The sequence below is a fragment of the Pogona vitticeps genome, chromosome 1, assembly GCF_051106095.1.
Source record: "Pogona vitticeps strain Pit_001003342236 chromosome 1, PviZW2.1, whole genome shotgun sequence".
NCBI lineage: Eukaryota > Metazoa > Chordata > Lepidosauria > Squamata > Agamidae > Pogona > Pogona vitticeps.
The window spans coordinates 242,376,834-242,394,336 of record NC_135783.1 but is presented as its reverse complement, the minus strand read 5'-3'; the positions used below and the strand labels follow the sequence as shown (position 1 = coordinate 242,394,336).

General features: G+C 45.5%; 1 protein-coding gene across 4 annotated transcripts in view; it reads left to right on the top strand.

The window, feature by feature from the left end:
* The window catches only part of ABCB6 (ATP binding cassette subfamily B member 6 (LAN blood group)), a 46,362-nt gene extending 29,541 nt beyond the window's left edge, over positions 1 to 16,821 (top strand). For all 4 annotated transcript variants that reach the window (XM_072985327.2, XM_072985328.2, XM_072985326.2 and 1 more), the window contains 8 exons: positions 7,284 to 7,369; positions 8,367 to 8,424; positions 8,634 to 8,738; positions 11,616 to 11,790; positions 12,580 to 12,692; positions 13,869 to 13,963; positions 14,876 to 14,944; positions 15,970 to 16,821. In XM_072985327.2, the coding sequence (XP_072841428.2) occupies positions 7,284 to 7,369; positions 8,367 to 8,424; positions 8,634 to 8,738; positions 11,616 to 11,790; positions 12,580 to 12,692; positions 13,869 to 13,963; positions 14,876 to 14,944; positions 15,970 to 16,384 (1,116 nt within the window). In that variant the 3' untranslated portion in view covers positions 16,385 to 16,821. The remainder of the gene's footprint in view (positions 1 to 7,283; positions 7,370 to 8,366; positions 8,425 to 8,633; positions 8,739 to 11,615; positions 11,791 to 12,579; positions 12,693 to 13,868; positions 13,964 to 14,875; positions 14,945 to 15,969) is intronic.
* Positions 16,822 to 17,503: the final 682 nt, after the last annotated feature.

Sequence of the window (17,503 nt, the reverse complement as noted above, 5' to 3'; positions counted from 1 at the left end):
AAGAACAGAGCTATGGAGACAGAATAGCCTATTCTGAATCCTTCTGTTCATGGAGATGACATTGTGCCATTGCCAGTATCAAAACAAGTTCTTCTTCGTGGCCTCTGTGAATTACACTATGGGTAATCTACACATGTGTGGAGCCTCATCGGAATACTCTAGAGCTTCTGCAGTAGCAAAAGAAAATACATTAGCATAGACCCCTCCCCCCTGGTATATGTACCTTGGCACCAAGGCTCTCCCTTCAGTTTCTTTCAACCGCCACATTGAGAAGCCTCAATTGTTGCTTCTGTGAGAAATCTGAAAATGAAAGTAGGAAAGTTATTGAACTTTATTTATTATTGTTATCCTTATTATTTTCAAAACAAGATACGCTCTGGCCTTAGGGCCAAAGTGTCCCCCACCTTTCCGTTGTTTTCTTTTCAAAACCAGTTCTCGGTTCATGGCCTTTTCAGGCCCATTTAAAAGCTGCGTAGCCTGCGATAACGAGATCCCGCTCTCTGATGGCTTCCCTAAATGCCTTTTTTGCCTCAGTGAGGCCATCAAATTGCCTTGTCCCCTCACTGCAAAAACTTTAAACGCAGAGTTCTCCGCAGTTGCCTCTCTAGACTCAAGCTTCAGCTCTGGGAGCAATCCCTAAAGCCATGGATGAAGCTGCTTCCAAAGCAACAAAACAGCGCCTGTCAGCTACTCCATATTGTTCCAATCGATAATCTACTCTGCCCTCAATATCGACGGTCACGCGAGTGCACAAAGCCAAACATTCGACGTCGAAACCCTCGACAGCGAAAAGAGCCTCTAAGAGAAAACCGTGCATGGAAACATCACCTCCGAAGAAGGCTAGGTCTTTGAAATTGAAGCCTTCCAAAACTGTTTCCCCAACTCCACAACCACCAGAGTCTAGAAACCTCATCTACGTTGGTTCTCTTTCAGATGAGGAGGCACTTCCACCTCATCAACCTCGCCATCGCAGTCTCCCGAATAGGAACAGCATGTTGATTGACTCAAGGCTTCCCCTAATAGCCGCGACAGTCCTCGGGCTCTCTGAGTGAATCTTCACAAATTTCCTCGTCAGACATGCATGGCACTAAACGCAACCAGAAACTGTGCCTTGCTCTGCCCCTGCAGGCCTACCGCCTCGGCCTCCGGCACATCAGCAAAGGCATCAAGCCTACAGTATATGAGCATCCGCTTGCCTTCTCGCAGGGAAAGGGCTCACACTCAGCACCATCATTGGGATGCCGTTTGCCCTGATCAGTGCCTAATGGAGAAGCCCTCCAAACACTATTGGACAGTCGCTCTTCCTGGTCCGGCGGCACTACCCCTGTGGGATGTCTCTGCTAGGGAGCCTTCGGTGTCAAAGTGATCTTATTACCATGATTGCCCAGGACTACCTGGCACCTCTTATCTGCCAGCACCTAAGAGCCCCAACCAAGCCGATCAATACTCCTCAGCTCCGGGTATGTTGCAGCACAGCAAGTTACTATTTTCTTCTCCATTAGGAGGACCACAAGCGATCATCCCACTCAGCGTCACCGGCATCAGTCTATTCCACCATAATACAGTGTGGTCCATCGACGCCTTTACCACCTTCACAGCTCCCTGGACACTGACAATAACCTCCATCTTGACACACCTCAGTACCAACCCTTTCGATATTTATGATCCTTGATATTGAACGCTGTCCATGGACACACCTTCCAGGTCGGGGCAGTTGAGGACCCTCACTATCGACCCATGTCTTAAGGACGGACCTTTGATATTGATACTGATCAAAGACCCTCGCTATCGACCCATGTCCATGGATGGACCTTTGACATTGATACTGATCAAAGACCCTCGATATTGACCCCTGCCCACCGACACCCCTTCAACATCAACAGCTCTGTGTCGACACCAATATTTTGAAAACCAGCTGCTCAACATTGATATCAATAGATAGTTGATTGACTCAACGCATGATGCTGATCCATCTGATCATGGTTCCAGGCCTCAAACACCATCAGGACTTTTAACATCACTGGATGTTGACCTGGCAGACACAGACCCTCCATCACCAGTAGAGGATTTTCAAACCTATGCTCACTAATGATTTGTATGGCCATAAACCTCGACCTACAAATCCATAAACCCACTACTGGAGCAGCAGATCATATTTATGATCCCATCTCTAAAGATACTATCACACCGGTCCATATCTCCATGCCCTCTTCTCTCGTGAGCACAGCTAGATATTCTTCGACCAAACCAGCATAATCTCATTTGGTGTCAAAACACATAGACAACCTTTATTGAGTACATGATCCGGGCACAGTCTTTTACTGAAACAACCAGCTCCCAATTCCATATTCGTCAAAGCTTCACAATCTCACTCTCGACACAGACAAATACTAATAAAGATAGCAGGCGCATTGACTCCATGGGCAAATAGCTATACTGTTCTGCCGCCTTCACCATGAGAGTTGCCAACTATCAGGGAGCTATGGGCACCTACCAACGTTTTCTCTGGACAATATGTCTATCTTTATTGATGCTCTCCCTGAAGATAAAAGGGTCTTGGCACAACTTTTCAACAAGAGGGTCTTTCAATGGCAAAACAACAGATGCTATCTGCTAGACATACAGTTGATGCTGCACCTGAATCAATGGCTACCTCTGTAGCGCTTTGATGTTTCTCTTAACCTAGAACTGTGGGTCTAGCTGAGGATGCACGTGCGCACATTAAAGATCTCGCATTTGATAGAGTTGATCTCTTCAACGCCGAGACTGATGACATTCTTGAGAATGTTCAGAAAAAGAGGACAACTGCCAGGCCTTTGGGATTCTACCCCACATACCAGCAATGCCCTCAGTGGAATCAGTGGTGCAGCCCTTACACCTCCTATGAAATATTTCAACAAGAACCTCAAAGAAAAACATCTTATGTGCCTTACTACACACAACAACCTTACTGAGCCAAAGCTCGCCAACAAACCACAATTGCGTGCAGTGAGCTTAAGCCTAAGCATCATGTTTGACATCCAGCCAGCTGAGATCCCAATACCACTTCCCACCTCTCCTCCTCCCCTTTGGAAGCATTTACCTACATGGAAAGACATCACTACAGATGCCGGAGTGCTCTCCATCATAAGAAACGGGTACTACTGTACATTGAATTCCACCAGTTTCCCCCACCATCACACCTCCATTGCATACTCTACAAAAAGAAATACAGTGGTGCCTCGCATAGCGACGATAATCTGTGCAGCAAAAATCGCTGCAAAGCGATTTTGTCGCTATGTGATTTTAAAAAGGCCATAGGAATGCATTGAACCCCCTTCAATGTGTTCCTGTGGGCTAAAAACTCACCTTAAAGCGAAAATCCTCCATACGGCGGCCATTTTCACTGCCCGGTATGCAAGGAATCCGTCCCAAAATACAGCGGGCGGCCATTTTTTTTAACCCGGCAGCCATTTTGGAACCGCCGATCAGCTGTTGGGAAATCATCGCTATGCGATGATCGGTAAGCGAAGCAGGGTATCGATCATCACAAAGCGATTTTTTCTCATAGGGAACATCGCAAAGCGATCGCAAATTCTTCATCGCTATGCGATTTCGTCGTTAAACAGGGTGCCCGTTAAGCGAGGCACCACTGTATAATTGTTACTGCTCAAGGACGCCATAGAACCAATACCACTACAACATGCAGTCATAGGTTTTTCTCTCGCTATTTCACCATCCCCAAAAAAGATGGAGGCCTTCTCGACGTCCTCAACCTCAGGTAGTAAAATCAATACATCACTACCACCAAGGTCCACATGGTTACCCTCAAGTCTGTCCTCCCCTTACTCTGCAGAAAAGACTGGTTCGTAGTCATAGACCTCAGAGACGCCTTTTTTTCATGTCTCCATTCGCCCTACTTATGCTTCCAACTCAGAACTCAGGCCTACCAATTCAAATGACTTCCATTCAGACTCACAACAGCTCCCCGAGTATTCACCAAATGCATGGCCCCTGTGGCAGCTTACCTCAAACTTCACATCTCCCTGTACATCGATGACTGGCTGCTTGTTGCATGCTCCCTTCACGAAGCACAACGAGATATTCCCTTCACTTTGTCTCTTCTCCAGGATCTTGGCCTTGCAGTAAATCTACACAAATCCAAGTTAAAACCCCTAAGGCTGGTTCATTATATAGGAGCAATTATAGACTCCAAACATGCTTGGGCGTTTCTTCCAACAGACAAATGCCTCAATCTAATCTCCTTACTACATGCCTTCACTCCTCATGCGCTCGTGTTTGCTTTAAGAGTCCAACGTGTTTTAGGCACTGGGTTGCCCATGACTGCTGTGGTTCAGCAAGTTCGCCTCAAAATAAGATAACTCCAGGTCTTGTTCAACCCATTGACAGACTCACCACATATGTTGCTGCGAGTCACTCCAGAACTTGCCTCCGAGCTTGCATGGTGGCACTCCACTCAGAGCCTGACGATGGGACGGCCCTTTCAACAATCCCGTCCACAAATCCAGGTTACTACAGATGCCAGCCTTACCGACTGGGGTGCCCATTGCAAATCCCTGCAAATCCATGCCTGGTAGTCACAAAGAGAGAAACTCCTCCATACGAGTATCAACGAGCTGGAACTCTTAACACTAATAAAGGCTTGCAGAGCTTTCAAAACCCATCTCATGGGCAAATTGGTTCAGATAGCCGCAGAGAACACCACCATGATGTATTATATTTTCAAATAAGGGGACACTCACTCCCCAAGTCTTTTAAACCTCGCTGTTAACCTGTGGGTATTGTGCCTCTCTCATCACATTTGTCTAACGGCAATACATATAAGCCGGTCAAGACAACAATCTGGCAGATTTTCTCAGTTGAAAAAAATCACAAGCCCACAAATGGAAGCTATGTAGATCAATCTGTTTTTCTGTCCCTGTGCAAATGATAGGGCACACTCACCACCAACCTCTTTGGCCTCCCCCACCCCAGTAAACTGGAAATATAAGCGTTAACTGCTCCCACACAGGAGCAGGCAAGAACTCCCACGGATACGCATTCATTGGCCATTGGCCCAAGTCACTCATTTACCTGTTTCTGCTATTCCCGCTCTTCCACAAAGCTGTAGTCCGGTTTCAGCAGGACAGGCCTAATACTATCCTGAAAGGTCCATGGTGGCTGCGACAGTCATGGTTCCCAATTCTCCACCAGCTGTCGTCCAACATTTATCACCTGCCCTGTCTACCTCACTTGCTCATACAGAACAAAAATAAAATTCTCCACCCAGATCTCCCTGCTCTTCAGCTCGCAGCGTGGAGGATTCAGCCTCACTGATGTCATTCATCATGCAAAGAAACCTTCAACTATGAAGGCCTGTATGTATAAATGGAAAAAATGTCAAGCATTTTTGTAAGCCGCCCCGAGTAGACTTTGTCTAGAAGGGCGGGGTATAAATCTAAATAAAGTAAAGTAAAGTAAAAGTAAAGCTTTTATTGCAGCGTCATCTTTTTCCTCAACCAACTCCTCTTTTACCACTGTCTTATGTTTATTTTTAATTGCAGTTAAAAACTAAGGGTCTTTCTCTCTCATCCCTCAAGGTCTACCTTTCTGCAGTTGTGGCTTATCAACCACCAAACTCTCCGGCAACTAAGTTTTTCAGACACCCTACTCTGAAACATTTCCTCAAGGAGCCATCACACCTCTACCATAGATGTCCACCTTCGACCATCTCACTGGTCACTGACATTGGTCCTTCGACAACTTACAAGGGCCCTGTTTGAGCCCGTGGCGTCAACTGACCTCAGGTTGCTTACCTTCAAAATGATATTTCTTGTGGCCATCACGTCAGCTCAACGTCCTAGTGAACTTGCGGCCTTAAGTTCTGACTACCCTTATCTCCAGTTTTACCCAGATAAAGTTGTAGATATTTCTTTTCTACCCAAGGTTGCCTCCCAGTTCCACCTATTCCAACCTTTAGTTCTTCTTTCTTTTTTTTTCTGTCTCCTTCTACTCGTCAAAAAAGGATCCTCTGTACTCTGGACGTAAGACAGGCTCTGGCTTTTTACATAGCCCGCACTCAATCCTTCAGACACTCAGCTAGACTTTGTGTCAGCTACCAACTTCCTGCCAAGGGTCTTCAAGTTACCTCGCAGAGAATATCTAACTGGGTTGCGTCTACCATCCAGCTTGCTTATCAGCTTGCTCGAGTTCCAGCACCACAGAGTATCCGCCCTCATTCTAGGGTGTTGGCAACATCTACGGCATTTCTTTGGGGCGTCCCCGTACCAGACATCTGTGCCACTACAACATGGTCACAGCCGTCCACATTCATCAATCACTACAGATTGGACATTCAGCAGTAATCTGATGCTGCTTTTGGGCATGCTGTGTTATCATCTACCTTGGTGTGACACCCTCCTCCGGGTACGATTGCTTTTTAGTCATCCATAGTGTGATTCACAGAGGTCACGAAGAAGAACAATGGGTTACCTACCTGTAATTGTAGTTCTTCGAGTGGACCTCTGTGATTCACACGTCCCGATCTGGCCTTCCCACTGTCACACCCTTTTCTTTATGCCGTGATTGACCTAACTGAAGGGAGAGCCTTGACCCCAAGGTACCAGGGGGGCGGGGTCTATACTAATGTATTTTCCTTTGCTACCGCAGAAGCTCTGGAATATTCCAACGAGGCTCCACGCATGCGCGGATTACCCATAGTGTGAATCACAGAGGTCCACTCGAAGAACTACAATTAGAGGTAGGTAAACTGTCAATTTCATTACCAATACAGCCTGCTTCTGTGAACATAAGTGGTGTGTAATATACATGTGCACTATCATCTTTTCGTCAGGCAGCCAAGCATCTTGGGTTCCTATACTGGAGCATAGGGTGCTGCCTCTTACCAGGCCAATTAGTCAATCTAACTCAGTCCTGCCTATCTAACCAGCAGTAGACTTTTCGGGTTTCCAACAGATATTTTTTACTTTTTCTGCTCCCTGATCTTTTAAAGGGAGATTCAAAAATTGAATCTGGGCTGCGAGAATTGAATCTGCTGCAAGATTCAAGAATTGAATCTGGGCTTCTTGAATGCAGGCCATGCGCTTTAACACTGAGCTGTGGTGGATCCTCACAACAGGAGCAAAGTGTTCACAAGTTATAAGAATAAACCCTCCCATAATCAAAATAAACTCTTCCAAGGTCAAATTCTTGGCCACATTCCTACCTGCTCATTCAGAGGAACATGTGGCTTTAACTAGTGGCACCCTGGCTACGCATGATATCATTGATGTGTTTGCTTGCAGGTGAAGGATGAACCAGGTGCTGGGGATCTCCGTTTTTTGGCAGGACGTCTGGAATTTGAAAACGTCTATTTTGGCTACGTGGAAGGGTAAGGAGGAAGGCAGAGAACAATTGGTACACATAGGAGATCTGGAAATGAGGGATTGGGCTTTGTCATGAAGAAGTAAGGGACACATAATGACGTAGAGTAGTTGCAAAAAGGGGGAGTGTGGAAGCATAGCCACGAGGCATATGGCCCCTTGCCAGACATTTACATGGGAATTCTTGCCAAGTGAGATAAAGACCACTAGAAAGAAATATCTTTTGCACCTCCTTCCTGATTGAAAGCAAGCATGGTGAGAACCAGGCCTCTTGAGGGAAACTTGGGGCCCAGTAAAATGCAACACCTGTGGACTTCTATTCTACCTTATACATGTGTTATGTAGCCATTTCTTCACTCAGCCACTTCTTAAACCCTTTCACAGGGATCCTCTATATGGAACATTCCTGTTGTTAGCGATATACTTAGTTTGCACAAGTGATGAAGGAAAAATAGTCTGGAGACAGTCCAGGTCAGGGGCTCTGTATGAAACATTTCTGTGCTTCTTTGCACTCTCATAGAGTTGTTTGCACATAATCTGAAATGGAGTGGTGGAGCTTAATGTCTAGGTAAAGGTAAAGGTTCCCCTTGACAATTTTTTGTCCAGTCGTGTCCGACTCTAGGGGGCGGTGCTCATCCCTGTTTCCAAGCCATAGAGCCAGCGTTTTGTCTGAAGACAATCTTCCGTGGTCACATGGCCAGTGCGACTTAGACACGAAACATTGTTACCTTCCCACCGAAGCGGTCCCTATTTATCTGCTTGCATTTGCATGCTTTCGAACCGCTAGGTTGGCGGGAGCTGGGACAAGCGACGGGAGCTCACTCCGTCGTGTGGATTCGATCTTACAACTGCTGGTCTTCTGACCCTGCAGCACAGGCTTCTGCGGTTTAGCCCGCAGCGTCACCACATCCCGAGGGGGATGTAAATGGAGGTGCAGGTGGCCTCAGCAGAATGACGGTAGTTTAGAGATGTCTAATATCTCTCTTTTGTTTGCTCCCCTCCCAGGAGGGAAATCCTACATGATGTTTCCTTCAGTGTGATGCCTGGGCATACCCTAGCACTGGTAAGGGGAAATGAACTAAGTACTGCTGCAATTAATGATGTTTGCCAATAGCTAATCACACACTTTTCTCTGCAAATGAGGTAGTGACAGCATCCCAACAAAGAGGGGTCTTTGAAAGGGCTAGACCATAGGATTTCTGCCTGCTTACCATTCCTTTCCATGAGTTTTATATGTATCAATACAGCATCTCTTCTCCTCTCCTTACTGAGGTGGGGCCCTCCGGCTCTGGGAAAAGTACCATTCTTCGCCTGCTGTTCCGCTTCTATGATGTGTGGGGAGGCTGCATCCGAATTGATGGACAAGATATCTCAAAGGTAATAAGGCTGTTCCAGGCGTGACATGGAAGACCTCGTGACAGCTCAGTGGGACACAGAAAGCCATCCATCTTAGAGCAAGGCGTGGTGATCAGGTTTATGATGTCACAAGTCAAGGAAAGTGGCTGCACCCAAATGAGTCGGGGCATGTGTGAGGGTGGAGAATGGTGTTGTGAGAGTTATGGTTCTCAGTGAAAAACCGCACAAAGGTTTAAAACAGTCTGTGAACATTATCTGCAGTTTCAATTGCTTCCCCTTTCCTTCCAAAAGAAATGATAGAACTACGGTAGTTGAAGAATAGAAAAAGGCTGCAGGTATACAGGATTGGTAAGAGTGATGCTATTTCTCAATTGTCAGAGGGCTGGCTGGCTTAGTCTGTTGTAACAAAAGCAACAAAGCATCTTAAGGTCCCTTAAACGCTAGCAAGTGCTTATTATAGTGTAAATGTTTGTGAATACTGTCCATGTATGACGTTCATGAAACATTACCTTAGTTGGTATGCATGCACATACACTTAAATGAGAGGACAGGATAGTAAACAGTGAATTTGGAGGGAATCAAAATAAAGACTAAACCACCAGGCAGTAATAATTATTGCAGCAACGTCTGTTCAGAAAACAGTAGCTAAGTGATACTGTAGACATCCTTGCAGAGATGAGCTGATTTGCCCTGAGATCTACCTTTGAAGTTCCATTATCCAAGAGTGGCCACCTTAGGTGTATTGATACAGTATCCTGGAAGGTTGAAGCCCCGCCCCTGCACCGCCGCCCCCCACACACACATACATTTCTGATGTCAGATTTGTCAGAGACTGGTTATCCTGTATAGAATGCAGTTGCTAGCAAATGTTGGCAACATTCAAAATGAGATTTTTGCAGCACAATCTTGTGTGTATGTATTCAGATATAACTCCCAATGTGTTCAGTGAGGATTAATCCCTTGTCTATGTGTGTTAGGATTGTAGTCACATATTCACAGCCAGATGTTGACATACATGCCATGAGTCAAGTGAATCACATGTGATTGTGCCCTGTACACACATGCCACAGTCCATGGCTTAGTCATGGATCAGACTTTTACTAGGCAATTACATGTTTTTCTTCTGAGTTTTTACACAGGGTCCCGATGAAAACATGGGTCAGTTTGTAAATCTCCTGTGTCTTCCTGGCACTTCTTCCATCATTCCTTCCTTCCAGGAAGAGAACACTGTTAAGGAAAAAAGATACGGAATTGCTCTTCATTTTCTTCTGATTGAGATTGCTGAGAGTCACTTGTCTGGAAATACTCACAGAAAGAGACAGAATGATTCTCTTAACGTGGGCTGCATAGCGCAAAGACTGTTTGGCTGTCCAGGATGATGTGCTACATTGTAGTCATTTTTGATAGAAATTAAGTGGACTTAATTTGGGAGCGGGAGATAAGCTTGTACAAAAACATTTCTCCTGTTATCACTCAGGGCTTTTGTTGCCACTATCCAGCTGCTTAATTCCTGCTTCATGAAAAGCAAACATGTGTGATCGATTTAGAGATGGATGAAGGGTGTGCTCTGGGGCAGGTGTTAGCTCCAGCTTGCCTCCACCACTCCTCTGGCCACCCAGGTTTACTGGGAAGGGGAGTTACAGGACATCAGAGGAGAAGATTTCCAAGTGCCCCATCTGGGTGCCAGGATTTTGTGGGCCCCGGGAGGTGGAGGTTTGGAGGAGATTGAAGGGCAATATGTGGCTTTCATGTTTGTTCCAGATGTTTGCTGTCTGCTTGTTTTTTGAGAATGTGTGGTTCCCCCTGCCTGCCACTACTCTTGAAGAGGCATAATTTCTCACGGTCCAGACACAGACACAGACACACACACACACACATTTCTTTTGTCAAGTAGTTTTCTGTATTTTTCAAATAATAAAAAATGATCTAAAAGCAGTTTTCCAGATGCAACAGTAGGATGAGTGTACTCACCACAAGCAGTGAATCCCCTTTCATAATGCCTACATAGTGGGAATGATGTCACCACCATCAGCATCAACAAGAGATTGCCACTGATTAAAGGCTTCCTGGGGTGCATGCCATTTCATTTCATTGTGCTCAAGCTGTGTGTACCCTGAAACCAAAGAGGAAGTCGTTATTTAGTGGCAATCTGTCACTGATAGTGGCATCATTCCCACTGGGTAAGCAGTGCTGTGCAACATGATTCTGGCCATCATTTTATTCAGGCCCCTTCCACATATTTAAAGCTTGGACAAATACCTTGGCAAGGCATTCTAGAGCTGGGGCTTGCAGGCTGCTGGTAGCCCATTTTTGTGGCTCCAAAACTCCCTCCTTTGAGGAAGACTATGATCCATAATCTTCTGTATTCCCCCTCCCAGAAGAGAATTGTTCCTCTAGGAGGCACAATTCTCCTCTAAAACAACCCCTTCCCCCCACCATGTTACTTTAGCGAAATAGTGTTTTTAACCTGGATGTACTTGGTTTTTCAAACTGGCCAAAGCTTTGTAGTCACTTCAGGTTTCCTTTGGAGGGGTTGGTGCATCCCCCTGCACACATCTTCTGTAGAGCAGATAAATGCTGCTGCACAACAGAAGTACTGATTCCTGCCCTCTCCAGCGTTTCAGACAGGTAGCTCTAGACTGCAAAGGCATCTCAAGTTCTGTCGTGGTCTTTGTGATCCTTTGCTAACCTGGCCATTTGCTCCCCGCTCCCAGATGTGAGACCCTGGCTGTCTCTGGTGAGCACACCTTTAGAAAAGCCACAAATTCTCCCATGAGGTTACTGTGCTGCTTGAGGGACATTACACCCCCTTTCCAAGCCATAACAGGGGTTTAGGTCCACTCTGTCATTGCTTCTGCCTCTCACCGCTTCTGTCCTCTGTCTCCCCACCAACCACAGGCAAAGCAGGCTTCCGTACGTTCCCACATTGGGGTGGTGCCACAGGATACCGTGCTCTTCAATGACACCATTCGCAACAACATTCGATATGGTCGCATTGATGCTACCGATGAAGAGGTGGTGGAGGCAGCGATCACTGCTAATATCCATGAGCATATCCTCACCTTCCCCGATGGTAAGGACTGTTTTCCATTTCTGGCTTACCTCCTGCTGCACCATAAAGCTTTCTGTTTATCCTGGGGGCTTCTATACACCTCTAGATTATTATGGTCAGGAAACTCCTTTTCCTGTTGTAACCCAGTGGAAGGGCACATACTTTGTGTGCAAAATTCAGCCCTTCAAGTGATGGTGGACTGCAGTTCCAACATTCTTCACTATCAGCTTTGCTGGCTGAAGGGGGTGGGCGTGGGCAGTTGCAATCCAACAATGTCTGGAGGGCCATACCTTTATCCATCCTTTGTGTAGACAGTACACAATTAGATGTCACACCAGTGCTCTGATACCACCTTCCTATGTGCCTCTCTGATCTGACCCAAATGAATCTGTCTCCCAGCCAGAAATACAGCAAGACAGTGGCCTTCTGAAAAATATGGACTGTCATAGGCTGCCACGTATGCAATGTAACCTACGCCCCCTTTTTACTGTACAATTAGCATATGCTAATTGTATGCATATTCCCAGAGAGAGAGAAATAGGAATATCCTCCAAAACTAAGTAGTTGCACTGTTCCATTTTCCAATTTTTTAAAATACACCGGTCACTAGACTTTGGTATTGTTAACAGTAGCTGTGCAGATAACCAGTCCCATTTGGGATTAAACCTAGAAGATATACAAAGATGCTAAAAGTGGCCAAAGATTTATGGTACTTCAACAAAATGGCACAAGTCAGAGAATGGCACCTATAAGCTTACCCCTGTCCAATGTGATATTTTAATGTTCTCATTATCTGCTTTTATGTGGTAGGTTATGATACACAGGTTGGTGAGCGAGGTCTGAAGCTGAGCGGTGGGGAGAAACAGCGAGTTGCCATCGCCCGCACTGTCTTGAAAAACCCCCAGATCATCTTTTTTGATGAGGTAAAAGGATATGTGTCATTATAAACCCTGTTTGAAATACCTGTTGGCATAGCTTACACCTGCAGAGAAATAATTATGTCACCAGTAAGTTGTGATTTTCAGTAAATAAACACTTCCTATTTCTGTCCCACAGCTTTTCTGACTGCTGACTTTTCATTCCACAGAAGCCATAGGAGCTGTAGGACAAGAGGAGGAAGTCTTAAATTACTGCAGATTGCCACTACTGGATGACATTACTGGCAAGGGAAAATTTTAAGTAATTAAAGAGCCACTCCTCTTGTTCTGGGGCTTCCACAGGCTCCATGTGCTGACAGTGAAAAACTGTGGGACACACAAGTTGGAAGTTTTTAATTACTGAAAGTTGCCTCTTGCTGGTGATATCATACCTTTCCACAGGCATAAGTTACAGAACATGATTTTAACCACTAACTAGCATCTCTGTTGTTCATATTATGTAGATAATGAGGAGTGATGCCAACATGCCTATAAGACCTTTTGGGTTTGCAGCAGTGTGTAGTGTCTTTTAGGAGAGAAAAAAATCCTAAGGGATCAAAACTGTCCCCCAAACAGTCCAGTAAGGACTGATTTTTTCTTGTAGAAAAAAACCAGGAAACAAAAATTCTGGATGGGATGGAATGGCAAGTCCCTTAAGTGGAAGCACTCCACACTGCAGTGTTCTGTGACTTACCAGTTATATATTTCTTTATTTCCCATGTCTTGTGGCCAGCTATCATATTTTGCCCCTACTTTGTATCTTCTCTCCTATAACCAACCCCAAGAGAGGTAGGAAGCAGGGTAATACTTAACTCTCCTTAACCTGCAAATCTCTCCCAGTCTCCATAATAGTGTCTGACCCAAAGGGACTTCTCCACCGTTTTTACCCTTCCCTCTGTCAGTTCTGTAACAAAGACAGTAATGCATAGAAAGTGGAGAGGAGAAGGAGAAGAGCCAGGCACACTGCTTTGAGTTAATTGGATCCAAGGTTGGACGTAGATGAAATTAATATTCAATTTTTTTTCAAAAAATATACTCAGAATTTTATGGTAGCACCATGGCATGGTTGGCTTCTTTTTAGAGATGTGCCACCGTCATGGCATTGGCAGATGATGTCATGATTGCCACTTATCCCACCCACTCATGATGCCACAAGTTGCAATTTGTACCTGGATCTTACAGGCAACGTCAGCATTGGACACGAAGACTGAGAGAAATATCCAGGCATCCCTGGCTAAGGTGTGCGCGAACCGGACCACCATCATTGTGGCTCACAGGTAAAGGCCATGAAAGTTTTGTATCCTGGGCTTCAGCAGAATGACAGCTGGGGGAGTGCTGAACCCACCTTTCAGTTGGAGAGCCAAATGCTGGTTTGTCACTTGCATATAGGTCCTTGGCCCCTCTTGCTGTGCTGTAGTCACAAAAAGGTGGAAACCTGTATTATTATTGTCAGCACCTTGAGCATCTTTTTGGTGGAAAAAGAGGACACACATTTGGTGGAAAAGAATATACATTTTATAAAATCACAGGATGTAAGTTATGGTGGTGGCAGTGGTTTGCTTTGTGCTTATTCCATGTCGCAACATGAGAACTCGTCCCTGATGTTCTGTTTGGGTTGCTGAGTGGCTGGAGTATCTGGTCTCCAAGCCGCTTCCAGCTACTTACTCCTTTTCCCTCCCTACTTTCTGAAACTAGGGAGAAGGGGCAGGCGTGGGCTGTACGGTTTAACCTTCACCTTCCATTTTTTCCAAGATGTTGGCCATGAGATGAAAAAGATATACAGGTCTATTGTGGGTATAGAAGGGTCACCGTGTGTAAAGTGAAATCATATGTTTGACTGTCAATTCACATTGCTGGCATGACTCGCTAGACAGACGTCTACGCACTTCAGCACATATTGTGATCAGTATGCAACATGACCTGTGTTTTAAGTTGTGCCACATAATACTGTGCCACTACTACTAAATCCACTGAAGACTACTTTGTGGCACCAGAAGAAATATCTGTAGCTGCTTTCCCTGGGGATGACCTATGTCTGAGATAACAGGGCCTATCCAGGTTGCCATTCTGCACATTCTAGCCAGCTCTCCTGTGCAGTTTGTGTACTTGGAGCTCAGTGGGTGGCGGAAAGATCACAGTTGTATTCTCGATTCTTAATAAAATCTTTAGTGATGGCACTTTCTTTGCAGACTATCCACAGTAGTGAACGCTGACCACATCTTAGTCCTCCGGGAGGGCCGAATAGTAGAGCGAGGAAGGTAATGCCTGTTGCTCTTGCCTGTGCCCCAGGGCTATTTATACCACTCTGCATGCCAAAAATTGTATTCTATGGGTTATAGAAGTTATGCAACTGGGAGATAATTTTCCCTATCTTTTGTTTTGTGTGATTTATTCCAATTTTGCTAGCTCCAGAAAATAAAACTATTCTAAACTCTGAAGTCCTGCAACCAGGGGACTAGAAAGCTTCTCCAACTATGTCTCTGGCATCTGAGGTTGTCATCCCACAAACTTTGCAGACAGAAAGGACTAGAAACCTGCTCTTCCTTTTTGAGAAGAAACCTGAGAGTCCTTTTCATTGAGATCCAGCTATACTGTCAGTTACTGGTGAAGGACACAGTGGCCATAAAGAGATTACAGTCACTGCTTTCTCTGCACACCCATGGAATGTTACCCTACACATAGCCTTGTCTCCTTCCTAACCCAGGTTCAGCTTGAGACCCCATTTGGAGAGGAGGAGCAGATGGACTGTAGGTTCCTCTACACCAATTTGTACAAGAGCAGTAAGACAAAAGCACACAGTGACCTCTAAATTCAGGAATTTTTTGACTTCTTCCCTTCCAAAATCTGAAGCCACCACAACACCTCACAATCCTTTCCATTCCATCCTTTTCTCCTGTGATTCCCTAGCCAGTGGTCTGGAGTGGGAAAAATTTAAAACTATAGTGCATATGAGGGAGCAGTTGATGATCCCATCTGTCCGATCAAGGACGACCTGTTAGCCAGAAAGCTGTCTAATAGTTGCATTGCTTCTCAGAAGTTCTCTTAAATTTCTCCTTTACCTTTTCTTACATCCCTGCCATTGGTCTTTCTCCCTGTTGACCAGGCTGGAGCTCTTCTTTTTTTGCAGCCTGGGCTTTACTGGCAGAGTGGCTGTAGGATGTAGATATGTGTTGGGAAGGATCCAGCACAGAAGTGGAAAGTTGTAGGTCTGTGGATGCTTCTTTGAGATTCACTCAGAACTTTGTGGAACCTTTGGATTGAACTGTCTTTCTGAATTTTGCAGGCATGAGGAACTATTGAAGAAGGGCGGCTTCTACACTGACATGTGGATGCAGCAAGGAAGTGAGGTGCCAGATATCATGGAGGTGCAAAGCAAGACTGGCCCTGTGCTGAAGTCTGAGAGTGAGGGTAGTATTGTTTCCAAAACATCCACCAGGAAGAGCAGTGACATATATGGGACAGCAGGAGGCAGTGAAAAGAGTGCTGCAACTGAGTCTGAGACCAAAGCTGAGCCTGAAACTAAGCCTGAGCCTAAACCTGAGGTTAAGCCTGAGGTTAAGCCTCAGCCTAAACGTAAGGACGAGGAGGAGGAGGAGGAGGAGGAGGAGGAAACCGAGACTGAAACAGAAGGTGAGTCAACCACCGCAACATCAAATCTAAGCACTGAAAGGACCTCTGAGTCCAATGCGTCATCATAGTCATGAAACAGAAAGAACTACTCAGTGGACCCACAGAAACAGGAATCGCTTTTGCAGGAGAATCTGGGCTTGAAGGCAAAGAGGGAGCAGCAACCATCTCTGCTGTCAGTGACTGCTGACAATAATGGAGAAGATGCTTACCAGAGTACACACCACGTCGTGGAGGCCAAACCTGAGAAAGGCTAGATAGCAAACGTTCTTCTGAGTTGCTCATGAATCTGATGTATTATCAGTGATTAATGACGGGGAGGCTGGGACCATGAATAAATGCTTTTCCTTGCAAACATGAATGTGGGAAGATGGGGAGGAGATATGGGGGTATTACCAGCACTTTGTATGCAACTGCAAGGAGATTTTAGAGAATGGCTGACTGTGTTCATCAGTTGATTTTTAAATGTGTTTTGATTTTCATAAACCCTTGAGTGTTTTGAGAGCCATCTGCGGATCCAGTATTTTCAATCTGAAGAATGTGAGACTGGGAAGAAATGGTGGTTGGTTGGCTGCCATCCTGCCAGCATGACCATACAATTATTGTCATACAACACCAGCGAATCGGCACAATACAAGCTGTGACACGGCAAGGTTAAGTAGCAACAGATTATCAGCTTTGTGGCCGTATAGAAGCTGCCCAACCCCATAGTCATGATGCAGGAAAGGAGCTGTTGATTCTCCAGCCTCCTGTATCTCTCCCCCAGCCTCTGATAGACTGCACATACTTCCAGTGACCATGTTGAGATCAAATGCTACTCCCCCTTGGTCATCCTGCCATCTTGGTTAGGCGACAAGGCCTGGAAGGGAACCCACTTTGAGCATCGCAACATGTATGAGGCTTCCATCAGGCCACCAATAGATTGTACTGCTTTTATTTGTCCATGCCAGAATTTTTACCTGAAAAAACATCTAAAGATATCAGTGGTCCTTTTAATGCCCAGTATTTTCTTTGGGGACGGGTGGCGCTGTGGGTTAAACCGCAGAAGCGTCTATGCTGCAAGGTCAGAAGACTAGCAGTCGTAAGATAGAATCCACGCGACAAAGTGAGTGCCTGTTGCTCGTCCCAGCTCATACCAACCTAGCAGTTCGAAAGCATGTAAAAATGCGAGTAGATAAATAGGTACCACC